The sequence below is a fragment of the Trachypithecus francoisi genome, unplaced genomic scaffold (assembly GCF_009764315.1).
Source record: "Trachypithecus francoisi isolate TF-2019V2 unplaced genomic scaffold, Tfra_2.0 Lachesis_group12, whole genome shotgun sequence".
NCBI lineage: Eukaryota > Metazoa > Chordata > Mammalia > Primates > Cercopithecidae > Trachypithecus > Trachypithecus francoisi.
Genome location: NW_022681457.1, coordinates 9,359,214 through 9,380,041, shown reverse-complemented (window position 1 = coordinate 9,380,041; position 20,828 = coordinate 9,359,214). Strand labels below are relative to the sequence as shown.

General features: G+C 51.1%; 2 protein-coding genes across 3 annotated transcripts; both read right to left on the bottom strand.

Annotated features, from left to right (window-relative positions):
• Positions 1–428: 428 nt before the first annotated feature.
• On the bottom strand, positions 429–19,856 carry CACNG6 (calcium voltage-gated channel auxiliary subunit gamma 6). 2 transcript variants are annotated; one of them, XM_033224410.1, is made up of 4 exons: positions 18,265–19,856; positions 13,206–13,280; positions 12,000–12,137; positions 429–1,140 (listed from the first exon to the last, which is right to left on the bottom strand). In XM_033224410.1, the coding sequence occupies exons 1-4, from the start codon at positions 18,596–18,598 to the stop codon at positions 902–904; spliced, it is 786 nt and encodes a 261-aa protein (XP_033080301.1). In that variant the 5' UTR covers positions 18,599–19,856; the 3' UTR covers positions 429–901. The 2 variants fall into 2 exon arrangements, with proteins under 2 accessions (XP_033080301.1, XP_033080302.1); XM_033224411.1 differs by lacking the exon at positions 12,000–12,137.
• Positions 2,357–2,690, bottom strand: LOC117091715 (60S ribosomal protein L10-like). The gene has a single exon (XM_033224412.1). It carries the CDS (start codon positions 2,618–2,620, stop codon positions 2,384–2,386), a length of 237 nt encoding a protein of 78 aa, XP_033080303.1. The 5' UTR covers positions 2,621–2,690; the 3' UTR covers positions 2,357–2,383.
• Positions 19,857–20,828: the final 972 nt, after the last annotated feature.

Sequence of the window (20,828 nt, the reverse complement as noted above, 5' to 3'; positions counted from 1 at the left end):
TGAGGCGGGTGGATCACTTGAGATCAAGAGTTCAAGACCAGCCTGGTTAACATGGTAAAACTCTGTCTCTTCAAAAAAAAAAAAAAAGAAATACAAAAGTTAGTTGGGCATGGTGGCTCGTGCCTGTAATCTCAGCTACTTTGGAGGCTGAGGCAGGAGAATCACTTGAACCCAGGAGGCAGAGGTTTCGGTGAGCCAAGATTGTGCCACTACACTCCAAACTGGGAGACACAGCAAGACTCCGTCTCAAAATAAAAATAAAAATAAAAAATATATTGTGCTTGCCACACTCTCCACCATTGTATATGGGTTCATTTCCACGTGACTTCTGGGCTCATAAGTGGCATGTTTCTGGAGGGTATATGGGGTCTCTTTTCTTTACCCCCTAATGCACAATCATGTCACAAATAGACTCCAAACCAAAGTTGTTAAATTTCCAAACCTTTATTCCCAAATCAGATCACAGCCAGGTCAGACCCTTCCCCATCTCCCCCCACCCCCACCCTGAGCTGCAGATGAGTTGTAAAAAGTCTCTCCCGGCAAGTGAATAGATCCACATCTGGGAAATGAAGGGGCCCCCAATTCCCATCCAAGACCCCTGACCTCATCCCCCCACCCCACACCCCAGCTACCCCATCAGGTCCCCGCCAGTCTTCCCTGGGGACCCTCGTTTGCAAAGAGCCTCTTCCCGTCCCAACCCCAAGCAAACCACATACAGCCACCGAGAGAAGCGTATTAACAGAGAAAGGGTAAGGGGACAGGAGGCAGGCGTGTAAAAAAACATGGGCCCCCGCGCAGGGAGAACACAGTTTCTCCAGGAGATGGGGCAAAAAGATCTTGGGGGTACAATGGAGAAGGTCAAAGGGCTTGGTGGTTGCTTAGAGAAGTCTCAGGCGTGGCTCTAGGTGGCCCGGTGCCCTCGCTTGGGACAGAAGGACCCCCAGGGCCAGGAAGGCAGTGTGAGCAGCAGAAAGCAGCCGGCCCCCAACAGCAGGATGAGGCCGGCCCCCAGGCCGCAGCCCAAGGACCAGGAGTACTCATAGGTGAGGCGTGGGGCCGGGGGAGGCTCCGGGCTGACTCCCTGCAGCAGGGCCCTCACGGAATGCCGGAACACCTCCAGACTCACCAAGAGCAGCAGGCCTGCGGGAGAGAGGACAGCGCGCCATCAGGCCCCCGGGACCCCAGCTGTGCCTGAACATCTCCGCCATCCTCTCCCAGCCCTCCCGCCAACCCTGGCACCTTCCCACACACGCACTCAACAAATACTTACTAAACACCTACTACATAGCAGGCAGCATTTGGGAAGCTGGAGATAAAGAAGAAAAAAAAAAGACACAAAGTCGTAGAGACAGAAAGTAGACGGGTGGTTGCCAAGGGCCAGAGGGAAGAGGAAAAAGGGGAGTTGGTGTTTAACGGGTATAGAATTTCAGCCGGGGAAGATGAAAATCGTTCTGAAGGTGGATGGGGGTGATGGTTGCATAACAACGTGAACGGAATTGATGCCACAGAACTGTATGCTGGAAAATGATTAAAAGGCGGATATAGAATCACAGCTAGATGGGAGAAAGGCATTCTGGTGTTCGCAGCACTGTAGGGTGAATATGGTTCATTAGATTTTTTTTTTTTTTTTGAGACGGAGTCTTGCTCTGTTGCCCAGGCTGGAGTGCAGTGGTGCAATCTCAGCTCATTGCAAATTCCGCCTCCCGATTCTCTTGCCTCAGTCTCCCAAGTAGCTGGGATTACAGACGTGTGCTACCATGCCAGGCTAATGTGTGTGTGTGTGTGTGTGTGTATACACACACATATATATATACACATATATACACACACACATATATATATATATATATTTAGTAGAGACGGGGTTTCACCACGTTGACCAGGCTAGTCTTGAACTCCTGACCTCAAGCAGTCCACCCACCTCGGCCTCCCAAAGTGCTGAGATTACAGGCGAGAGCCACCACACCTGGCTGTGTATTTTCAAAAAGCTAGAGGAGAGGATTTTGAAATGGTCACAACATGGAGAAATGATCAAGTTTGAAGTGAGGGATGAGCTAATTACCCTGATTTGATCACTGTGCATTGTTCACATGCATCAAACCATCCTTCTGTTTCACACAGATATGTACAAGTACTACCTGTCAACTAAAAATAAAAGGGGAGGCTGGATGCTGTGGCTCACACATGTAATCCCAGCACTTTGGGAGGCCGAGGAGGGAGCATTGCCTGAGGCCAGCAGTTTGAGACCAGCCTGGGCAACATAGCAAGACTCCATCTCTACAAAAAAATAATTTTTATTTATTTTATTTATTTTATTTTTTTAGGTGGACAGGAAGTATAATTTATTGGTGAGTATTAAGAGGGGGCAGCACAGTGGAAGCCCTCATGAGTGCAGGGCCTGCCACTTGTCCAGAGCGCCACACACGATTGGGAACGTACTTGACCCATCTGGGATGAGCCGCTTCTCAGCCACCATGTCTTCAAATTCATTGGCATTGAACTTGGTGAAGCCCCACTTCTTTGAGATGTGGATCTTCTGGCGGCTGGGGAGCTTGAACTTGGCCCTGCACAGGGCCTCCATCACATGCTCCTTGTTCTGCAGCTTGGTGCGGATGAACATAACTTGGCCAATGTGAACCCTGGCCACAGTGCCCTGGGTGTGGTGGTGTGTGCCTGTAGTCCCAGCTACTCAGGAGGCTGAGGTGGGAGGATTGCTTGAGCCCAGGAGGTTGAGGTTGCAGTGAACTGTGATCACACCACCACACTGCAGCCTGGACAACAGAGCAAGACCCCAATTCTTAAAAAATATATAAATAAATAAAAATTAAAAATAAAAGGGGGAAATGGTTAAAATTATACATTTTATGTTTAGCACATTTTCCCACAATTTTTTTTTCTTAAAGCAAATACAGGAATCCGAAAACACAAAATTCAAATTAACACTCCATTAGGGGCCAGGCACGCCTATAATCCCAGCACTCTGGGAGACCAAAGCGGTTGGATCACTTGAGGCCAGGAGTTTGAGACTGGCCTGGCCAACAAGGTGAAATCCCATCTCTTCTAAAAATACAAAAATTGAGCCGGGCACAGTGACTCATGCCTATAATCCCAGCACTTTGGGAGGCCGAGGTGGGCGGATCACCTGAGGTCAGGAGTTCAAGATCAGCCTGACCAACATGGAGAAACCCCGTCTCTACTAAAAATACAAAATTAGCCAGGTGTGGTGGTGCATGACTGTAATCCCAGCTACTCGGGAGGCTGAGGCAGGAGAATTGCTTGAACCCGGGAGGCGGAGGTTGCCGTGAGCCCAGATCATGCCATTGCACTCCAGCCTGGGCAACAAGAGCAAAACTCCATCTCAAAAAAAAAAAAAAAAAAAATAGGGTGTGGTGGCACATGCCTGTGGTCCCAGCTGCTCAGGAGGCTGAGGCGGGAGCATTGCTTGAACCTGGGAGATGGAGGTTGCAGTGAGCCAAGATCTCACCACTGCACTACAGCCTGAGGGACAGAGTGAGACCTTTTCTCAAATAATACTAATAACATAAACCATTAATTTGAAAAATAGATTGGGCATGGTGGCTCACGCCTGTAATCTCAGCACTTCAGGAGGCCGAGGCAGGCGGATCACATGAGGTCAGGAGTTCGAGACCAGCTTGGCCAACATGGTGAAACCCTGTCTCTACTAAAAATACAAAAATTAGCCAGGCATGGTGGCACATACCTGTAATACCAGCTACTTGGGAGGCTGAGGCAGGAGAGTCGCTGGAACCCTGGAGGCAGAGGTTGCAGTGAGCTGAGAGATCGCTCCATTGCACTGCAGTCTGGGCAACAGAGTGAGACTCCACCTCAAAAAAACAAGGAGTAATAGAGGGGGAGGGGTCACAAAATAAAGATAAAGTCATATTGCAATGCATTTTTTTTTTTTTTTTTTTTTGAGATGCAGTTTCGCTCTTACACCCAGGCTGGAGTGCAGTGGCAATCTCGGCTCACTGCAGCCTCCCCCTTCCAGTTTCAAGCAATTCTCCCGCCTCAGTCTCCCGAGTAGGTGGGATTGCAGGCTGATTTTTTTTAAAAAAAAAAAGAGTGAAAAAGAACATGATAGAGAAAGACCCTACCTTTGTGGAGCTTATATATTACTTGGAGATAGACAGCAAGCAAATAAACCAAAGTTTGCAAAACTCAAATGCCCGCAGGGGGCATGAGAAAGTGTAAGCACACAGGGCAGAAAGTACGGTGGAAATGATGGCAGAAGCCAGCTGCAGCCCTTCAACAGCATGATCTCAGCTCACTGCAGCTGCCGCCTCCCAGGTTCAAGCGATTCTCATGCCTCAGCCTCCTGAGTGCCTGGGACTACAGGCATGCTCCACTACGCCTGGCTAATTTTTTTTTTTTTTTTTTTTTGAGATGGAGTCTCGCTCTGTCGCCCAGCCTAGAGTGCAGTGACGTGATCTCGGCTCACTGCAACCTCTACCTGCCTGATTCAAGTGATTCTTGTGCCTCAGCCTTCTGAGTAGCTGGGATTACAGGCACACGCCACCACGCTTGGCTAATTTTTGTGTTTTTAGTAGAGACGGGGGTTTCACCATGTTGGTCAGGCTGGTCTCGAACTCCTGACCTTGTGATCCACCTGCCTCGGCCTCCCAAAGTGCTGGGATTACAGGCGTGAGCCACCGCACCCGGCAATTTTTGTATTTTTAGCAGTCATGGTTTCACCATGTTGGCCAGGCTGGTCTAGAACTCCTGACCTCAAGTGATCCACTCACCTTGGCCTCCCATAGTGCTGGGATTACCAGGGTGAACCACCGCACCAGGCCTATAATTGCTTAAATGATTATTATTTTTATGGGAATTCTTCCAACCTTTAAACGTCAACTCTGAGAAATCTTTACACACTGCCTGGCAAACAAAGCACATCCCCTGCCGTTGAGGGCTTGCAGGCTGCCAGGTTGCAATGTCCAAAATAAACAAATGAGGAGACAAGATAATCTCAGAGGGTGATGCAGGAGAGGAAGGAAATAGAAACAGAGAGAGTGGCACCCAGGGGTGGAGCAGGGACGTTGGATGATGTCGAGAAAAGCCATTTGAGCCGGGACCTGAAGCATGAAAAGAAGTCAGTCATGCTCAAAACGAAATAACGGCTGTTTTGAGCAGAAGGAGGGGTTGACGCGAAGGCCCTGTGTAGGACGCAGCACAGTGTTTGGAGAAAAGAGAAAAGCTGAGTGTGGTCGGAGCAAGGAGAGTTGGGGTGGGGGAGAGAGGTGTTAATGGAATTGCAGAGGCAGGCAGGGGCCGGGTCATGCAGGACCGTCTGAGAGTCACGCATGAGTCATGGATCCCAGTCGCCTTCTCTCCAGACCCTGGAGTCCTGCCCCAACCCCAGTTCCTGACCCTGCTTCCTCCCTGCACCCCAGCCCCACTCTGGTGGTTTATTTTCTGTTTGTTTGTTTACTGCTTTTGGTTTTGTTTTGAGACGGAATCTCACTCTGTCATCCAGGCTGGAGTGCAATGGTGCAATCTCGGCTCACTGCAGCCTCTGTCTCCCGGGTTCAAGAGATTCTCCTGCCTCAGCCTCCCAAGTAGCTGGGACTACAGGCTCGTGCCACCACGCCCGGCTAATTTTTGTATTTTGAGTAGAGACAGGGTTTTACCATGTTGGTCAGGCTGGTCTTGAACTCCTGGTCTTAAGTGATCTATCAGCCTCGGCTCCCAAAGTTCTGGGATTACAGCTACCGCGACTAGTTTTTAATTTAATTTAATTTTATTTTAAGATGGAGTCTCACTCTGTCGCCCAGGCTGGAGTGCAATGGCGTGATCTTGGCTCACTGCAATCACCACCTCTTAGGTTCAAGCAATTTCCCTGCCTCAGCCTCCCGAGTAGCTGGGACTACAGGCACGTACCACCATGCCCGGCTAATTTTTTTATATTTTAGTAAAGATGTGGTTTTACCATGTTGGCCAGGCTGGTCTCGAACTCCTGACCTTATGATCTGCCCACCTCGGCCTCCCAAAGTGCTGGGATTACAGGCGTGAGCTGCTGCACCTGGCCAGTTTATTTTATTTTTAAATTTTTATCTATTGTTTTTTTGAAATCAGGTTATGAGACTAGCTAGTTTTTGTATTTTTGATAGAGATGGGGTTTCACTATGTTGCCCAGGCTGGTCTCAAACTCCTGGGCTCAAGACATCGCCCACCTTGGCCTCCCAAAGTGCTGAGATTACAGGTGTGAGCCACCACACCCAGTTTCTCTTACACGCCCTCTTTATCTTTTATTATTATTTTATTTATTTATTTATTTATTTATTTATTTATTTATTTATTTTGAGACACAGTCTCGCTCTGTTGCCCAGGCTGGAGTGCAGTGGCGAGAACTGGCTCACTGCAACCTCCGCTTCCTGGGTTCAAGCGATTCTCCTGCCTCAGACTCCTGCGTAGCTGTGACTGCAGACACCCGCCACCATCCCCGGCTAATTTTCGTATTTTTAGTAGAGTCGGGGTTTCACCAAGTTGGCCAGCCTGGTCTCAAACTCCTAACCTTGAGATCCACCTGCCTCGGCCTCCCAAAATGCTGGGATTACAGGCGTGAGCCACTGCACCCAGCTCTTTTATTATTACTATTATTATTTTTAACATTTTCTTGGATACCCAATGAGTCCCCTTTAGACACGATGGTCAGTGCTGTTCTCTCTGAGATGGTGATATTGGACCAGAGACTTAAATAATATGAGGAAATGAGACATTTGAAGCGCCGGCGGAAGAATGTTCCAGGCTGAGGAGGCAGCCGGGCAAAACACACTGAGGGAGGAATGAACTTAGAGCGTCTGGGGAACAGCAGAGGCCGGCGTGGCCGGAGCAGGGAGAGCAGACGGCAGGAGATGGAGTCACAGGGCGCCAGGAGTCAGCCCACACGAGGCCTTGCCACCGTGTTATTCTGGTAGTAGGAATTTAGGTGGCTTTTATTCTGGGGAGGATCCATGATCTGACTTCTGATACAAAAGTATCACTTGGAGGCCGGGCGTGGTGGCTCACACCTGTAATCCCAGCACTTTGGGGGGCCGAGGTGGGCAGATCACCTGAGGTCGGGAGTTCAAGAACAGCCTGGCCAACATGGAGAAACCCCGTTTCTACTAGACATAGAAAACTAACCAGGCATGGTGGCGCACGCCTGTAATCCCAGCTACTCAGGAGGCTGAGGCAGGAGAATCGCTTGAACCTGGGAGTCAGAGGTTGCGGTGAGCCCAGATCGTGCCACTGCACTCCAGCCTGGGCAACAAGAGCAAAACTCCATCGAAAGAAAGAAAGAAAGAAAAAACTATCATTTGGCTTACGCCTGTCATCCCAACACTTTGGGATGCTGAAGGGAGAGGATTGCTTGAGCCCAGGAATTCAAGATCAGTCTGGGCAACGTAGTGAGACCTTGTCTCCTACAAATAATGTTAAAAAATTAACCCAGCGTGGTGTGTGCGCCTGTGGTCCCAGCTACTCGGGAGACTGAGGTGGGAGGATTGCTTGAGCCCAGGAGGTTGAGGCTGCAGTGAGCTGTGATTGTGCCACTGTACTTCAGCCTGGGCGACAGAGCCAGACCCTGTCTTTAAAAAATTAAAAATTAAAAAGTAGAAGTATCACTCTAGCTGCTCCGTGGAGAATGGGCTTGAGGAGATTAAAAGGAGAAGCATACAGAACAATGAGGAGGCCATAGAAATTATCTCGGGGGCATATAGCCATGGCTTGGGTTAGTGTCACAGTGAAATGGAGGTATGAGTTTGCATTCAAAATATGTTTTGGAGGCAGTGCCAATAGAATTTGCTGGTGGATGGCCAGGCACGGTGGCTCACGCCTGCAATACCAGCACTTTGGGAGGCCGAGGTGGTCGGATCACCTGAGGTCAGGAGTTTGAGACCAGCCTGGCCAACATGGGGAAACCCTGTCTCTACTAAAAATACAAAGATTAGCCGGGTGTGGCAGTGGACGCCTGTAATCCCAGCTACTCCAGAGGCTGAGGCAAGAGAATTGCTGGAACCCAGGAGACCGAGGTTGCAGTGAGCCGAGATCATACTGCTGCACTCCAGCCTGGGCAACAGAGCACAACTCTGTCTCAAAAATAAAAAATACATTAAATAAAGAGGCACACGGGTCTGGCTCCTGCGGCTTCTCCAGCCTCCTCTCAAGCTGCTCCTCCTACACTCTCGCAGCTTGGAGCAGGACTTTCAATGCACCAGATTTGTTCAGGCTTGAAGACCTTTATACTGCTTGGAGTAATTTTCCGCTTCCCCCTCCCTGAGCCTGCTGCCTTAGACGTCCTTATTCTTCACATCTCTGTATGAATTACATGTTTTGAAGGGACGCCTTCACTAACCACTGCCACCTAAATCTACAGTGGGTCTCTTGTTGTACATTTTTCTCATACTCTGTACTTTTTATCTATAGCATTCATCACAGTTGGTAGTTATGAATATATATTGATTTATATGAGCAATGTCTCTTTCTCTCATTTCTGTTTCTCCCACTGCACTATAAATCCACGAGGGCCGCAGACTTCTCTGTCTCATACCTCTAAAACATAGAACAACAGCTGATATATATATATATATCAAAGAAATAAGACAACCTGAACATGTCCCTTTATCTAGGGAGACCTCAAAATCTCAACCCACCCCAGTCCCTGACACCCAATCTAACCACAGTCATTACCACATCAAATCCTCCTTCACTTTCAGTTGGTGGTACAATTTGCAGAACACTTTTGTGCCCAAGACTTTCATAAAACACTTTTATATCCACAGCTTCCTGTGCACCCCCAGGAGTAATGCAGGTGTGAGTCCAATAATAACGCCAGCACCGAATTCCTACCAAGCTACAAATTCCATGAGAACAAACATCATCTTTTGTTTTGTTTTGTTTTTTGAGACGGAGTCTCACTCTGACACCCAGGCTGGAGTGCAGTGGTGCGATCTCGGCTCACTGCAAGCTCCGTCTTCCGGGTTCCTGCCGTTCTCCTGCCTCAGCCTCCCGAGCAGCTGGGACTACAGGCACTCACCACCATGCCCGGCTAAATTTTTCTGTATTTTTAGTAGAGACAGAGTTCCACCTGTTAGCCAGGATAGTCTTGATCTCCTGACCTCGTGATACGCCCGCCTCAGCCTCCCAGAGTGCTGGGATTACAGGAGTGATCTACCACGCCCGGCCCAAACATCATCTTTATCTTATTCATCATTGCATCCTCAGCGGCTCCTAGCACAGCATCTAGGACTCACTGGATATTAAAGAAATACTTGTTAAATGAATGGACAAGTAAAAAAAAATGGAGAAATAGATGACTGAAGGGAGACAGGAAGGGAAAGTGGGTGGAAAAGAAAGAAAAGAGAGAGGGGCCGGGCGTGGTGGCTCACACCTATAATCCCAGCACTTTTGAGAGGCTGAGGCGGGCGGATCACTTGAGCTCACGAGTTGGAGACCAGCCTGGGCAACACAGTGAAACCCTATCTCTACAAAAAAAAAAAAAAATTAGCCAGGCATGGCAGCATGTGCCTGTATTCCCAGCTACTCAGGAGGCTGAAAGGTAGGAAGACAATCACCTGAGCCCTGGAGGCTGAGGTTGCAGTGAGATGAGATCGTGCCACTGCACCCCAGCCTGGATGAGAGAGCGAGACCCAGTCTCAAAAACAAAAAACAAACAAAAAAAAAAGAAGAGAGAGAGAGAGGGAAAGAGAGAGAGAGGAAGGAAGGGGAGACAGGGAGGAAACTGATCCATCAATGGAAGGATAAATGGATGGATGGATAGGATGGACACAATATCAACAGATACCTGGATGAGTGAGTTCGTGGCTATAAGGACATTTAAGCTCAGAGATAGAAAAAGGTTTGCCCCAATGACACAGCTGTTAAGAAGTTGGGACTCCAATCTAGACCTTTTTGATTCCCTGTTAATGTCACAGGGCCAGTGACATTTATCTCACATTAATGCAGTGACACCTTTTGCACCAGTCTCCCTATCTCTCTCCACACTCCTGTCACACTAGCTCTCTTTCAAGATCTACAATACAGCAAACTCTCCCAGCTTGTCTGTCCATCCTTTGACATCGTCAGTGTCACCTCCCCAGAGAGGCCATCTCTAACTCCCTGAGGACTGAACGATGAAAAAGATAAAGATGATGCCTGTTTTCATGGAATTCATAGCTTGGTAGGAATTTGGTGCTGGTGTTATGATCAAACTCACACCTACATTACCCGTGGGGGTGCACGGGAAGGTGCTGACATAAAAGTGTTTTATGAAAGTCTTAGCCGGGCGTGGTGGCTCACACCTGTAATCCCAGCATTTTGGGAGGCTGAGGCGGGCAGATCACTTGAGGTCAGGAGTTCGAGACCAGCTTGGCCAACATGGTGAAACCCCATCTCTACTAAAAATACAAAAATTAGCCAGGCGTGGTGGCACACACCTGTAATCCTAGCTACTTGGGAGGTTGAGGCAGGAGAATCGCTTGAACCTGAGGGGTGGAGGTTGCAGTGAGCTGAGATTGCACCACTGCACTCCAGCCTGGGCACAAGAGCGAAACTGTCTCAAAAAAAAAAAAAAAAAAAAAAAAGAAGAAAGAAAGAAAGAAAACATTTGATCCAATAAGAAAACCAAGGCCCAGAAAATAAAATGAACCTTCTAAGGTCACACAGTGATTCAGGGCACAACTTGGGCCAGAACCTAGAGGCAGAGGTTGCAGTGAGCTGAAATCATGCCACTGCACTCCAGCCTGGGCAACAGAGTGAGACCATCTCAAAAAAGAAAGAAAGAAAACCAAGTTTAAAATGCCACCTCTGCCATCATGCCATCATTGATTGTGTGGCCATGAGTAATTCATCTGACTTCTCTGAGCCTCAATTTCCCCATCTATAAAATGGGGGAGGCTGGGTGTGGTGGCTCATGCCTATAATCCCAGCACTTTGGGAGGCCAAGATGGGCAGATCACTTGAGGTCAGGAGTTCGAGACCAGCCTGGCTGATATGGCGAAACCCCGTCTCTACTGAAAAATACAAAAATTAGCCAGGTGTGGTGGTGCCTGCTTGTAATCCCAGCTACTCGGGAAACTGAGGCAGAAGAATCACTTGAACCCAGCAGGCGGACGTTGCAGTGAGCCAAGATCATGCCATTGCACTCCAGCCTGGGCGACAGAGGGAGACTCTGTCTCAAAAATAAATAAATAAATAAAATGGGGGATAGTAAGCCCTGCCTAATAGAGCTGCTGTAAGGATTTGAACTGGAAGTACAATAAACTGAATTGTTGTTCATTACTGAGGGCTACATTTCATAAGATGCAGCATTTTATTTAGACCTTCAGCTCTAAGAATGCAACAGTCCTTGCAGACCTCACATCTCAAATCTAAAAGAGCATTTAGAGACCATCAAATTCTGAGCCAACAACAGGATTTGGAACTCTTCCACCTTTGAGCCTACTACAGCCCCTGGGGTTCCCTGACCTTTCAACAGGCTATAACGCTCAAAACATCTCAGCATGAAACAGTGTTTAGGAACGCCATGTCCAAACCTTAAAAAGTATTTGGATAGCTTCCAATTTCCAGCCAACAACAGGGCTTAGAACTCTCCAATTTTTGAGACTTCTATAGTCCTTGAGCTTTCTCCAACTCCTAGCATGCAACAGTGATTGGAAATCCCATCTCCCAGCATGCAACAATTCTTGGAGATCCCAGGTCCAAATCTAAAACAATGTTTGGACACTCGCCAATCCTTAGCCCGGCTGTTGGATTCTCCCATCTTTGAACCTACTGTAGCCCTTGGGCTTCCCCTCAACTCCAGGCGTGCAACAGGGCTTGGAGATCCCACCTCCCAGCATGCAACAGTGTGTGGAGACCCTACTCTCAGCATGCCATAGTGCATAGAGATCCCATCTCCCAGCATGCAACAGTGCATAGAGAGCCCATCTCCCAGCATGCAACAGTGCCTGGAGATCCTCCCAGCATGCAATGTCGTCAACCTCCAGGCTCTGAACCCTCACCTGAGAGGCCAAAGCAGACAGCTCCAACTCGGAGCAGGAACTCTGCACCTTTAGTGAGCACCATGATGATACAGAGGCACCCCAAGGCCATGACTACCAGGCCCAGCACTGCTATCACCGCAGCTGCCAGATTCACCTCTGCCAGGAGGAGAGAGGAAAGAAGCAGAGAACATGGGATGTAGGGAATGAGGAGGATTCACCTGTAGGAACCCAGAACCAGGAAGATGTAAGATTCAGGACAAGAGAAGAATTTTCAAGTAGAATATCATCCAGCCCAACATTTTACTTACACTGTTGAAGGAATTAAGACTCAGAAAGAGTCAGTTAGTTCTCTCAAGTCACCAAGCAAGGGGAGGAGAGGGCCAGGATTCGAAAGAGTTGAGAATTACCAATTATTACTGAGGATCTGGTTACCACGGGTTTACAGGTGAGGAAGCTGAGGTAGTGGGGTGTGTGGGAGACGATGGCAAAGGCAGGTGCTACAGCGGAATGTTCCTGGACTTCTGGAGGATGGATGATAAAGCCCCTTGCCCTGCAGGGCTACTGCGAGGACTGGAGATCTTACAGATGGAGTGCCCAGCACTGTGGTTAGCACGTGATGCATGCACGTTTGTGAGATGTCCAAGTGCTACCCACAGAGAGGGGCTGCGACTTGCCCACAGTAACACAAAATGTGACATAGGCAGAGATGGGATAAGAGCTCTAGGCATGGCCGGGTGCAGTGGCTCACACCTGTAATCCCAGGACTTTGGGAGGCCGAGGAGAGGGATCACCTGAGGTCAGGAGTTCGAGACCAGCCTGGTCAACATGGTTAAACCCCGTCTCTACTAAAAATACAAAAATTAGCCTGGCGTGGTGGCGTGCGCCTGTAGTCCCAGTTACTTGGGAGGCTGAGGTAGGAGAATCACTTGAACCTGGGAGGTGGAGGTTGCAGTGAGCCGAGATTGTGCCACTGCACTCCAGTCTGGGCAACAGAGCAAGACATCATCTCACACACACACACAAAAAGAGTTCTCTAGATTCTTTAGAGCACCATGTCCCCATTATTAACTCTCCCACCAGTACTCCCCAGGAGACAGCCACAGATGATAGATACAAGGCCCGCCCTGCAGTAAAGCAGAGGAGGGGATAATTCTATCTAGACCTCCTCCAGCATACTCAGCGTTTCCCCCACCTGTCACCCACCCGGGGGTGAAAAGTTCTCACCTTTCTTTGTGGTTCTCTGAAAGATGCATGCATTCTCCCCCGTGGTGAAGAATTTAAAATAGGTACAGTTTGCTTCTGTGGAAGCAGGAGAGAGAAAAAAGACATGAGGACGTGAGGTCCTTTGTATAAACTCAGGGCTGGACACTTCACACAGCCCACAGGAGCCTAAAACTTGGACATCAGTATCCCTGATACACAGAGGAGAAAAATGCCTCCCAGAGGTGTGCAAGCCACCTGCGACCACAGCGCCATCCAGGAGCTGGGACTCCTACCCAGGGCTCTGAGCCCCAGACCTGTGGCCCCGAGGGCGCCATTAGCCTCTCTGGGCCTCTAGTTCTTCCTCTTTAAAACGAGATAATAATCTCTTTCCTGGCCCTTCGTGTGGATTTCTTGAGGGTCAAGTGGGATTACATATGAATAATTACTTAATTCAACAAAGGCTACCGAGATGCAAGTAGCAGAAGGCTAACAGACTCAGAAAGGATTCCTGTTTCAGGAAGGATTCCTACCTAGAGCACACAAAGGGCTCCCGCGGATCAGCAAGAAGAGAGAGAGAGAACCCAATTGACCAACGGGCCAAGGGGATGAATAGTCATTCACAGAAGAGGAAGCCTGGGTAACTCACAAGTCCACGAAGAGATGCCCCACTTCACCAGGGATCAGAGAGAGGCAGCTGGAATCAGCAGGGAGCCACCACTTTCCGTCAATTAGATTGGCCAACATTGAAAGGGTCATTTCAAGCATTTGAAAAGATAAGAGGAAACACCGTGTATGAACGGGTACCCCTAGTCTTTTGGGAAGGCACTCTGGGGTACTTTATGAAATGAATGTTCATAGCCTGTGTCTCAACAATCTCATTGCAGGATATACCTCCAGGAAAAAAAAAAAAAACAGACAGGAACATATATGCAGATGTTTACAGCAGCACTGTTTATAAGTAACATGGAGTCAGAATCAAGCCAGGTGTCCATCGAATAGGGGAACAGACAAGTAAATGACACAGACAGTCCTTGTGAAAATCTCTCCAGTACACATAGCCATGAACTAGAATAACCTAAAGCAAGATGGGGAGATTTGAGAAACACAGTGTTGACCAAATAAACAATAATAATTAATACGAATAATTTAATTTAAAAATCCAAAAATTGAGGCCAGGCGAGGTGGCTCACACCTGTAATCCCTGGACTTTGGGAGGCCGAGGCAGGAGAATCACTTGAGCTCAGGAGTTCGAGACCAGCCTGGCCAACACGGTGAAACCCCGTCAGTACCAAAAATAAAAAAAATTGGCTCGGTGTGGCAGCACACACCTGTAATCCCAGCTACTCGGGAGGCTGAGGTAGGAGGATCTCTTCAGCCTGGGAGGCAGAGGTTGCAGTGAGCCAAGATTGTACCACTGCACTCCAGTCTGGGTGATAGAGTGAGATCCCATCTAAAAAAAAAAAAATGCCAAATATCAGACAAAATCAATAGCATGATCTCATTTATGTAAAACACACATATAAACTAATACTATATATTTCCCAAGTCAAAATACATACCCACGAGTGTATATCACACACATTAAAGAGACGAGCTGGAAAACAATGAGAAAAAAAATATATAAAACAAAGCACAGGGCTGGGCGTGATGGCTCATGCCTGCAATCCCAACACATTGGGAGGCCAAGACAGGCAGAAATCTCTTGAGGTCAGGAGTTCGAGACCAGCCTGGTCAACATGGTGAAACCCCATCTCTACTAAAAGTACAAAAATTAGCCGGGCATGGTGGCGTGCACCTGTAATCCCAGCTACTCAGGAGGTTGAGGCAGAAGAATCGCTTGAACCCGGGAGGCGGAGGTTGTAGTGAGCTGAGATGGCACCACTGCAATCCAGCGTGGGTGACAGAGCAAGACTACATCTTCAAAAAAAAAGAGAGAACTTTTAAGTTAAAAAAGACAGAAAAAGGAAGAAAGGGAGAGAAGAAAGGAGAAATGAAGAAAGGAACGGAGGGGAGCACTTTCTAAAGTGCATTTTAGACCTAGAAATTCCCTCAGAATTCACCTAGCCTGGCCTATTCTCTTATCCTATAGATGGGGAAACTGAGGCACAGAAAGGGAGAAGAGAAGTCGAGAATAACAGGAGTAAAGGCCATAGAAGAGGGACCAGGCAGTCCATGAACGAGAAAAAATGAACTTTTCAGTTTGAACAAGGATATGAAAGGACAAGAAATCAATTCCTGCATCAGGTGAGGTGGTGTGGGAGCTCCCCAAGTACCCTGAGGGGAGGAGAAGGGGTGAGATGTCCGGCTAGGAGGAGTGGGATGTGTGAGTTCTTATGCAGCAGCACGAGGTAAAGGATGCTGGGCTGGGCGTGGTGGCTCACGCCTGTAATCCCAGCACTCTGGGAGGCCGAGGCGGGCGGATCACCTGAGGTCAGGAGTTCAAGACCAGCCTGGTCAACATGGTGAAACCCCGTCTCTACTAAAAATACAAAAATTAGCCGGATGTTGTGGTGCATGTCTGTAATCTCAGCTACTTGGGAGACGGAGGCAGGAGAATTGCTTGAACCTGGGAGGCAGAGGTTGCAGTGAGCTGAGATTGCGCCATTGCACTCCAGCCAGGGCAACAAGAGCAAAACTCCATCTCAAAAAAAAAAAAAAAAGTAAAGGATGCTTCACGTCACTGAGCGAAGGGTGCAGGTGCTCTTTGAAGCAGTCATTGCAGGGAACACGGTGGTCTACATCCACAAGGGAAGTGTGATGGCCCTCCTGGGACAATGTAGGGTGCCTGGCATCCTCTTTTGGCTACGAATAGTTTAGAACATCCTGACTCTTGACTACCCCAAACTATGACATATCCCATCTGGAAAAGTACAGGGGAAGGGTCGCCCCCACATTCTGCACTTGCAGCCAACGGAGCTGGGGATGGATTGTGATGGGCAGTGATGAGTGTGAGATATTTCTCTGAGATAATGAAGATTGTGAGATGTCCTCTGAGGGGTTGGGTTTGTGAGATGATGTTAATGGCCCTGTTAGAAGACTGACGTCCTTTCTGATCAATGGAGGGGACAGCAAGGGATGTGAGGAACCCCAGACAGTGTGGTGAGAAGGGATGGGTCACCCCCTCCATTGCTCCACGACCTCTGGGATCTCTTGCTGGACTAGTGAGATGTGATATAATGCAGTTGTTGAGAAGAGAGGCAACCGAGCTTCAAATTCCATCTAACTAGCGTGGGTGCATAGACCGAGCCACCGAGATTTCTTGCTCCTCCTTTTTCTCTTCCCTAGAATGGAAGTGCTAATAACGACTCATAGGCTAGTTATGATGCTTAATGAGTTAATGTACATAAAACACTGAGATCAGAACCAGGCATTACATCAGCATCTAACATTCTTATTACTGGGGCCTCCCATTTTGCAAAAGTTTGGGATCATCCTTGATGAGACCCCGAGGGGCCAGGGATAAAATGATTAAGGGTAGCCCATCTGGACACCACGTGGGTAGCTCAGACAGGCATCCCAATGTCCTATCGAGGGCTTGGGACATCCTATTTTGCACTCTACACATATAAGGTATCACATCTGGAGAAGTAAGGGACAAGGGAAATCTCAAATGGAGCCCAGAAAAATAGGCCATATTCTTTGAGGGGCACTGGGATGATAGCACCTTCTTTGGAGACTGAAGAGTGTTGGAGATCTCATATGGGTGATCAAATATATGACAGCCCAAATAGACTCTGAGGAGCGCCAGGTATTTTCCACGGGTCAGTGGAGGTAGAACGAGATTTCATCCAGTTCCCCAGGGGTATAGAATGTCCCCCTGGTATAAGTACAAGTCGTGGCCTGTCGTGTCAGGAGGGTATGGGACAACTCTCTGCCATGTCCAGGGATAAAACAGCCATGATTTGGGAAAGGAGGGAGTATGGGAGTGTCTCTCAGAGAAAATGAGAAACGCTGAAATGTCCAGTCTGGGTATTTGGAGGCGAGAGGACAGGAAGTGAAGAACATTGCAGGGAAGGAACAAGGTCTGCCCTTGGGTGTTGGGAGGTATCTGGTGAGAGCTTTGTTTGGTGGAAGCAGTAGGTGGGGAACAGGCATAGATCCTGCTTTGGGGTGGGCGTCTGTCTCCCCAGGGCTCATAGGATGGGAGTGCAAGCTGTCTCCAAGCTGGGAAGAGGAAGCTGACACCAGAAACCCAGGCTGTCTCTCCATGGGCACAGGCTGTCTGTGGGCAATGCAGAGTGGGCACAGGCTGTCTCCAGGGCGCAGGCATTTGCAGAGGGTGCAGGCTGTCTGGGGTGGGCACAGGCTGTTTGAGGACACCAGCTGTGTCTGGAATCACAGGCTGGGTCTGGGGACACAGGCAAGGTTTTTCTAGGGACACAGGCTTTCTCTGGAGCTATAGGCTGGTGAGGGGGGACCCAGCGATGCCTAGGAACATTGGCTGTGTGGGGTCAGGGGCTTTGGGGGTCACAGAATGATCTGGGATCATAGCCTGGTGTGGAGGTGCAGGCTGATCTGAGGGCACAGGCTGGTGTAAGGATGCAGGTCGGTCTCGGGGTATAGACTGGTCTAGGGGTGCATGTTAGTCTGGGGGTGGAAACTGTAGCTGGAGACCCAGGCTGATCTGGGGGTATAGGATAGTCAGGGTACAGGATGGTCTTGGGGCACAGGCTGTAGGTGGGGACATGGGCTCTCTTTAGAGGCGTAGAATAGAGGTACAGTCTCATCTGGGGGGTCTCAGGTCACAGTCTGGTCTGGGGGTACAGGATAGCCTGGGGGCATAGACTCCTTGGAGGTACATTCTGGTCTTGTACTTGGAGGTATAGTCTGTAGCAGGAAAGTAAGCTCTAAGGCACAGGTTCTCTGGGGGTAGGCCAGTGAGGGACCTAGGCCTGGGGGATCTCCCTCAGCAGTTTCCGAGAGCAGAGGATGATGTGGGCACTGGCGCTTACCGGGATACAAGCTCTCTCCTCTGGGCTCAGGCTTTCGTCCCTGGGGCGGGTTTTCTCCATGGACACAGGCCCCTCTCCCTCCCTGTCCATGGGACGCAAGCCCTAGGCTCGGGGCGGCAGCTGCTCACCTCCGGGCAGCTCCGCGGGGCCGCAGGTGTCCCTGTCCGCGGGCACGTCCGCCTGCCACAGCCGCTTGGTGCACACCTTCCACAGCCCCAGGTGGGCCGCTTCGCACACGGCGCTGCCGTTGGCCTTGTAGGTGTTGAGCTCCACCCAGAACTCGGTGCCCACGGACAGCACCGCCAGCGTGGCGCCCACGGCGGCCAGCAGCAGCGCCAGCTTCACCTTCCCCTCGCGCTCAGGCGTCAGCCCCGATCTGTACCGCCCGTGCGCCCGCCGCCGGCCCGCGGCCTCCCGCCGCCGGTTCTCCTCTTGCAGGAAGAAGTTGGACCACATCATCATCTTATGGCCGGTGGGGTGGAGAAGAGGGAGGAGGCAGAGCCGACGAGGGGCCTCGAGGGGCGGAAGCGAGGAGCGGCCTGGGGTCTTGAAGGGGGTGAGGGACTCAGTTTCCCCTGGGTATGAAAGAGGGAGTCCTCTCTGGAACCTCAAATGGGCAAGTCGAGATTGCTTCTGGGGTTCAGAACAGAAAAAAAGATCCCCGGGGCTGGGGAAGCCTCTGGGGTTCAGAGGAGGGTCTAGGTTACCCTCAAGAACTTGGCAAAGAAGATGGAGCCCAGAGGAAAAGCAAGGCCCCCACCCCGAGGCTTAGAGATAGAATCTGGGTTCCTAGGACGGGGTCCCCCCCCAAGAACTCCAGAGGAATGAGAACTGGTGTCCGCTGAAGCTCCCTGCAGCTGCAAGGGGCTGCTTTGGAGTCCCCGCTGGGGGGCTGACAAAAGGGAAACTGGTTTTCCTGAGAGGTCTGAGCACCCCAGTAGGGCTAAGAGTTTGGGGTACGCAGGAAAGGACCTGGAGTCCTCTGTCTGTTTGGAGATGTGGCCGGGGTACCCTTGGGCTCAGAGTTTGAGAAGAGAGGACTTGGGGACCCCTCTGGGATTCGGAAAAGGAAGACCTGGGGTCCCGAGAAGCTCCTAAGGGGAGGTGGGAATTCCCTCCGGGTCTCAGAGAGGCGGTGGGACCCCGGCATCCACAGAAGGAGAAGAGCAGAGCCCTGGCTGGAGCTCAGAGGAGGACTGGGTCCTGCTGGAATTCAGGAAAAGGGGATGGGGGTCTCCCCTGCCATTCAGAAAAGATTAGAGGTCTCTACTGAGCCTGGGAAAGGGGCCGGTGGCTGGAAGAGTGGAGTCCAGAGAGGGAGGCTGCGGGGCCTCCCCGAGGGCTGGGGCGGAGGGGACCAGGGGTCCCCCCTGGGGTTCACACTAAGGGGCTGTGGTCCGCACCGCGGCTCAGAAAACCAGGACTGTGTCCCCGCAGGGTCCAAAGGCCAACCGTGACCCGAAAGAGACGCTGCGCCCCTCCGGGATCAGTCCGCCTCCCTCCCCCGGGCTCCCACGGCCTTCCCGGTCGGGTCCGCGCCAGGCTCAGCTCCAGGCCAGGGCCCCCCCTCGGGGCTCCCACCCCCGACTCCCGGGCAGGGTCCCCTGTCGCTCTCCTGCCTCGGCCCCGCGCCGACCCCAGCTCCGCGCTGCCTCCGAAGCGTCCGACTGTGCCCGCCACCGCCACCGGCCTGGCCTCCGCCCGCGCCCAGCCTCGTCCTCACCCGCCCACCCCCCACTCTGCACCCTCTACCCTCCACCCGCGGGGCTATTTCTGGCTTGACCCGTAAATAACACCCGCACCTGTCGCCCGGCGCCTGTTGCCATAGGGATCCCGGGTATTTTAAGGGGACGAGGAAGGGGGGAGGGAAGCCGCCCGGGGAGGAAGGGGACGAGCCTGATGGGACTTTCATTTCACTAAGGGGCAAGAGCGGCGCTCAGTCCCAGCTCCCCAATCTCCCGGGCAGCAGGAGACGGGCGGGGCAGCAAGCCTGACTGGGGTTAGGGGGAGGAGAGGCGGAGGCAGGACCCCGGGTCTCAGGGAGGAGGGACTGAGGCCAGGAGTCTTGCTTGGGTCTCTGAGGGAGAAGAAGCCTCGGTACTCTAACTTCTGAGTGGTAGAGGAAGGGGGCCTGAGCACCCAGAATCCTGGATCTGAGACGAGAGGAACCTGGTCTCCTGGGTCCTGGACTCCTGGGTCTGAGGGAGGAGGGGCTGGGGGCCTGGACGCCTGGGTCTGAGGGAGGAGAGGTTGGGGGCCTGGGCTCCTGGGTCTGAGGGAGGAGAGGTTGGGGGCCTGGGCTCCTGGGTCTGAGGGAGGAGAGGTTGGGGGCCTGGGCTCCTGGGTCTGAGGGAGGAGAGGTTGGGGGCCTGGGCTCCTGGGTCTGAGGGTGGAGGGGCTGGGGCCTGGACGCCTGGGTCTGAGGGAGGAGGAGCTGGGGGCCTGGACGCCTGGATCTGAGGGAGGAGAGGTTGGGGGCCTGGGCTCCTGGGTCAGAGGGAGGAGGAGCTGGGCCTGGACTCCTGGGTCAGAGGGAGGAGGGTCTGGGGGCCTGGATTCATGAGTCTGAGGGAGGAGGGGCTGGGGCCTAGACTCCTGGGTCTGAGGGAGGAGGAGGCTGGGAGCCTGGACTCCTGGTCAAGGGGTTGGCAGACCCAGACTCCTGGGCCTGGGGGAGGAGACTGGGGCCAGA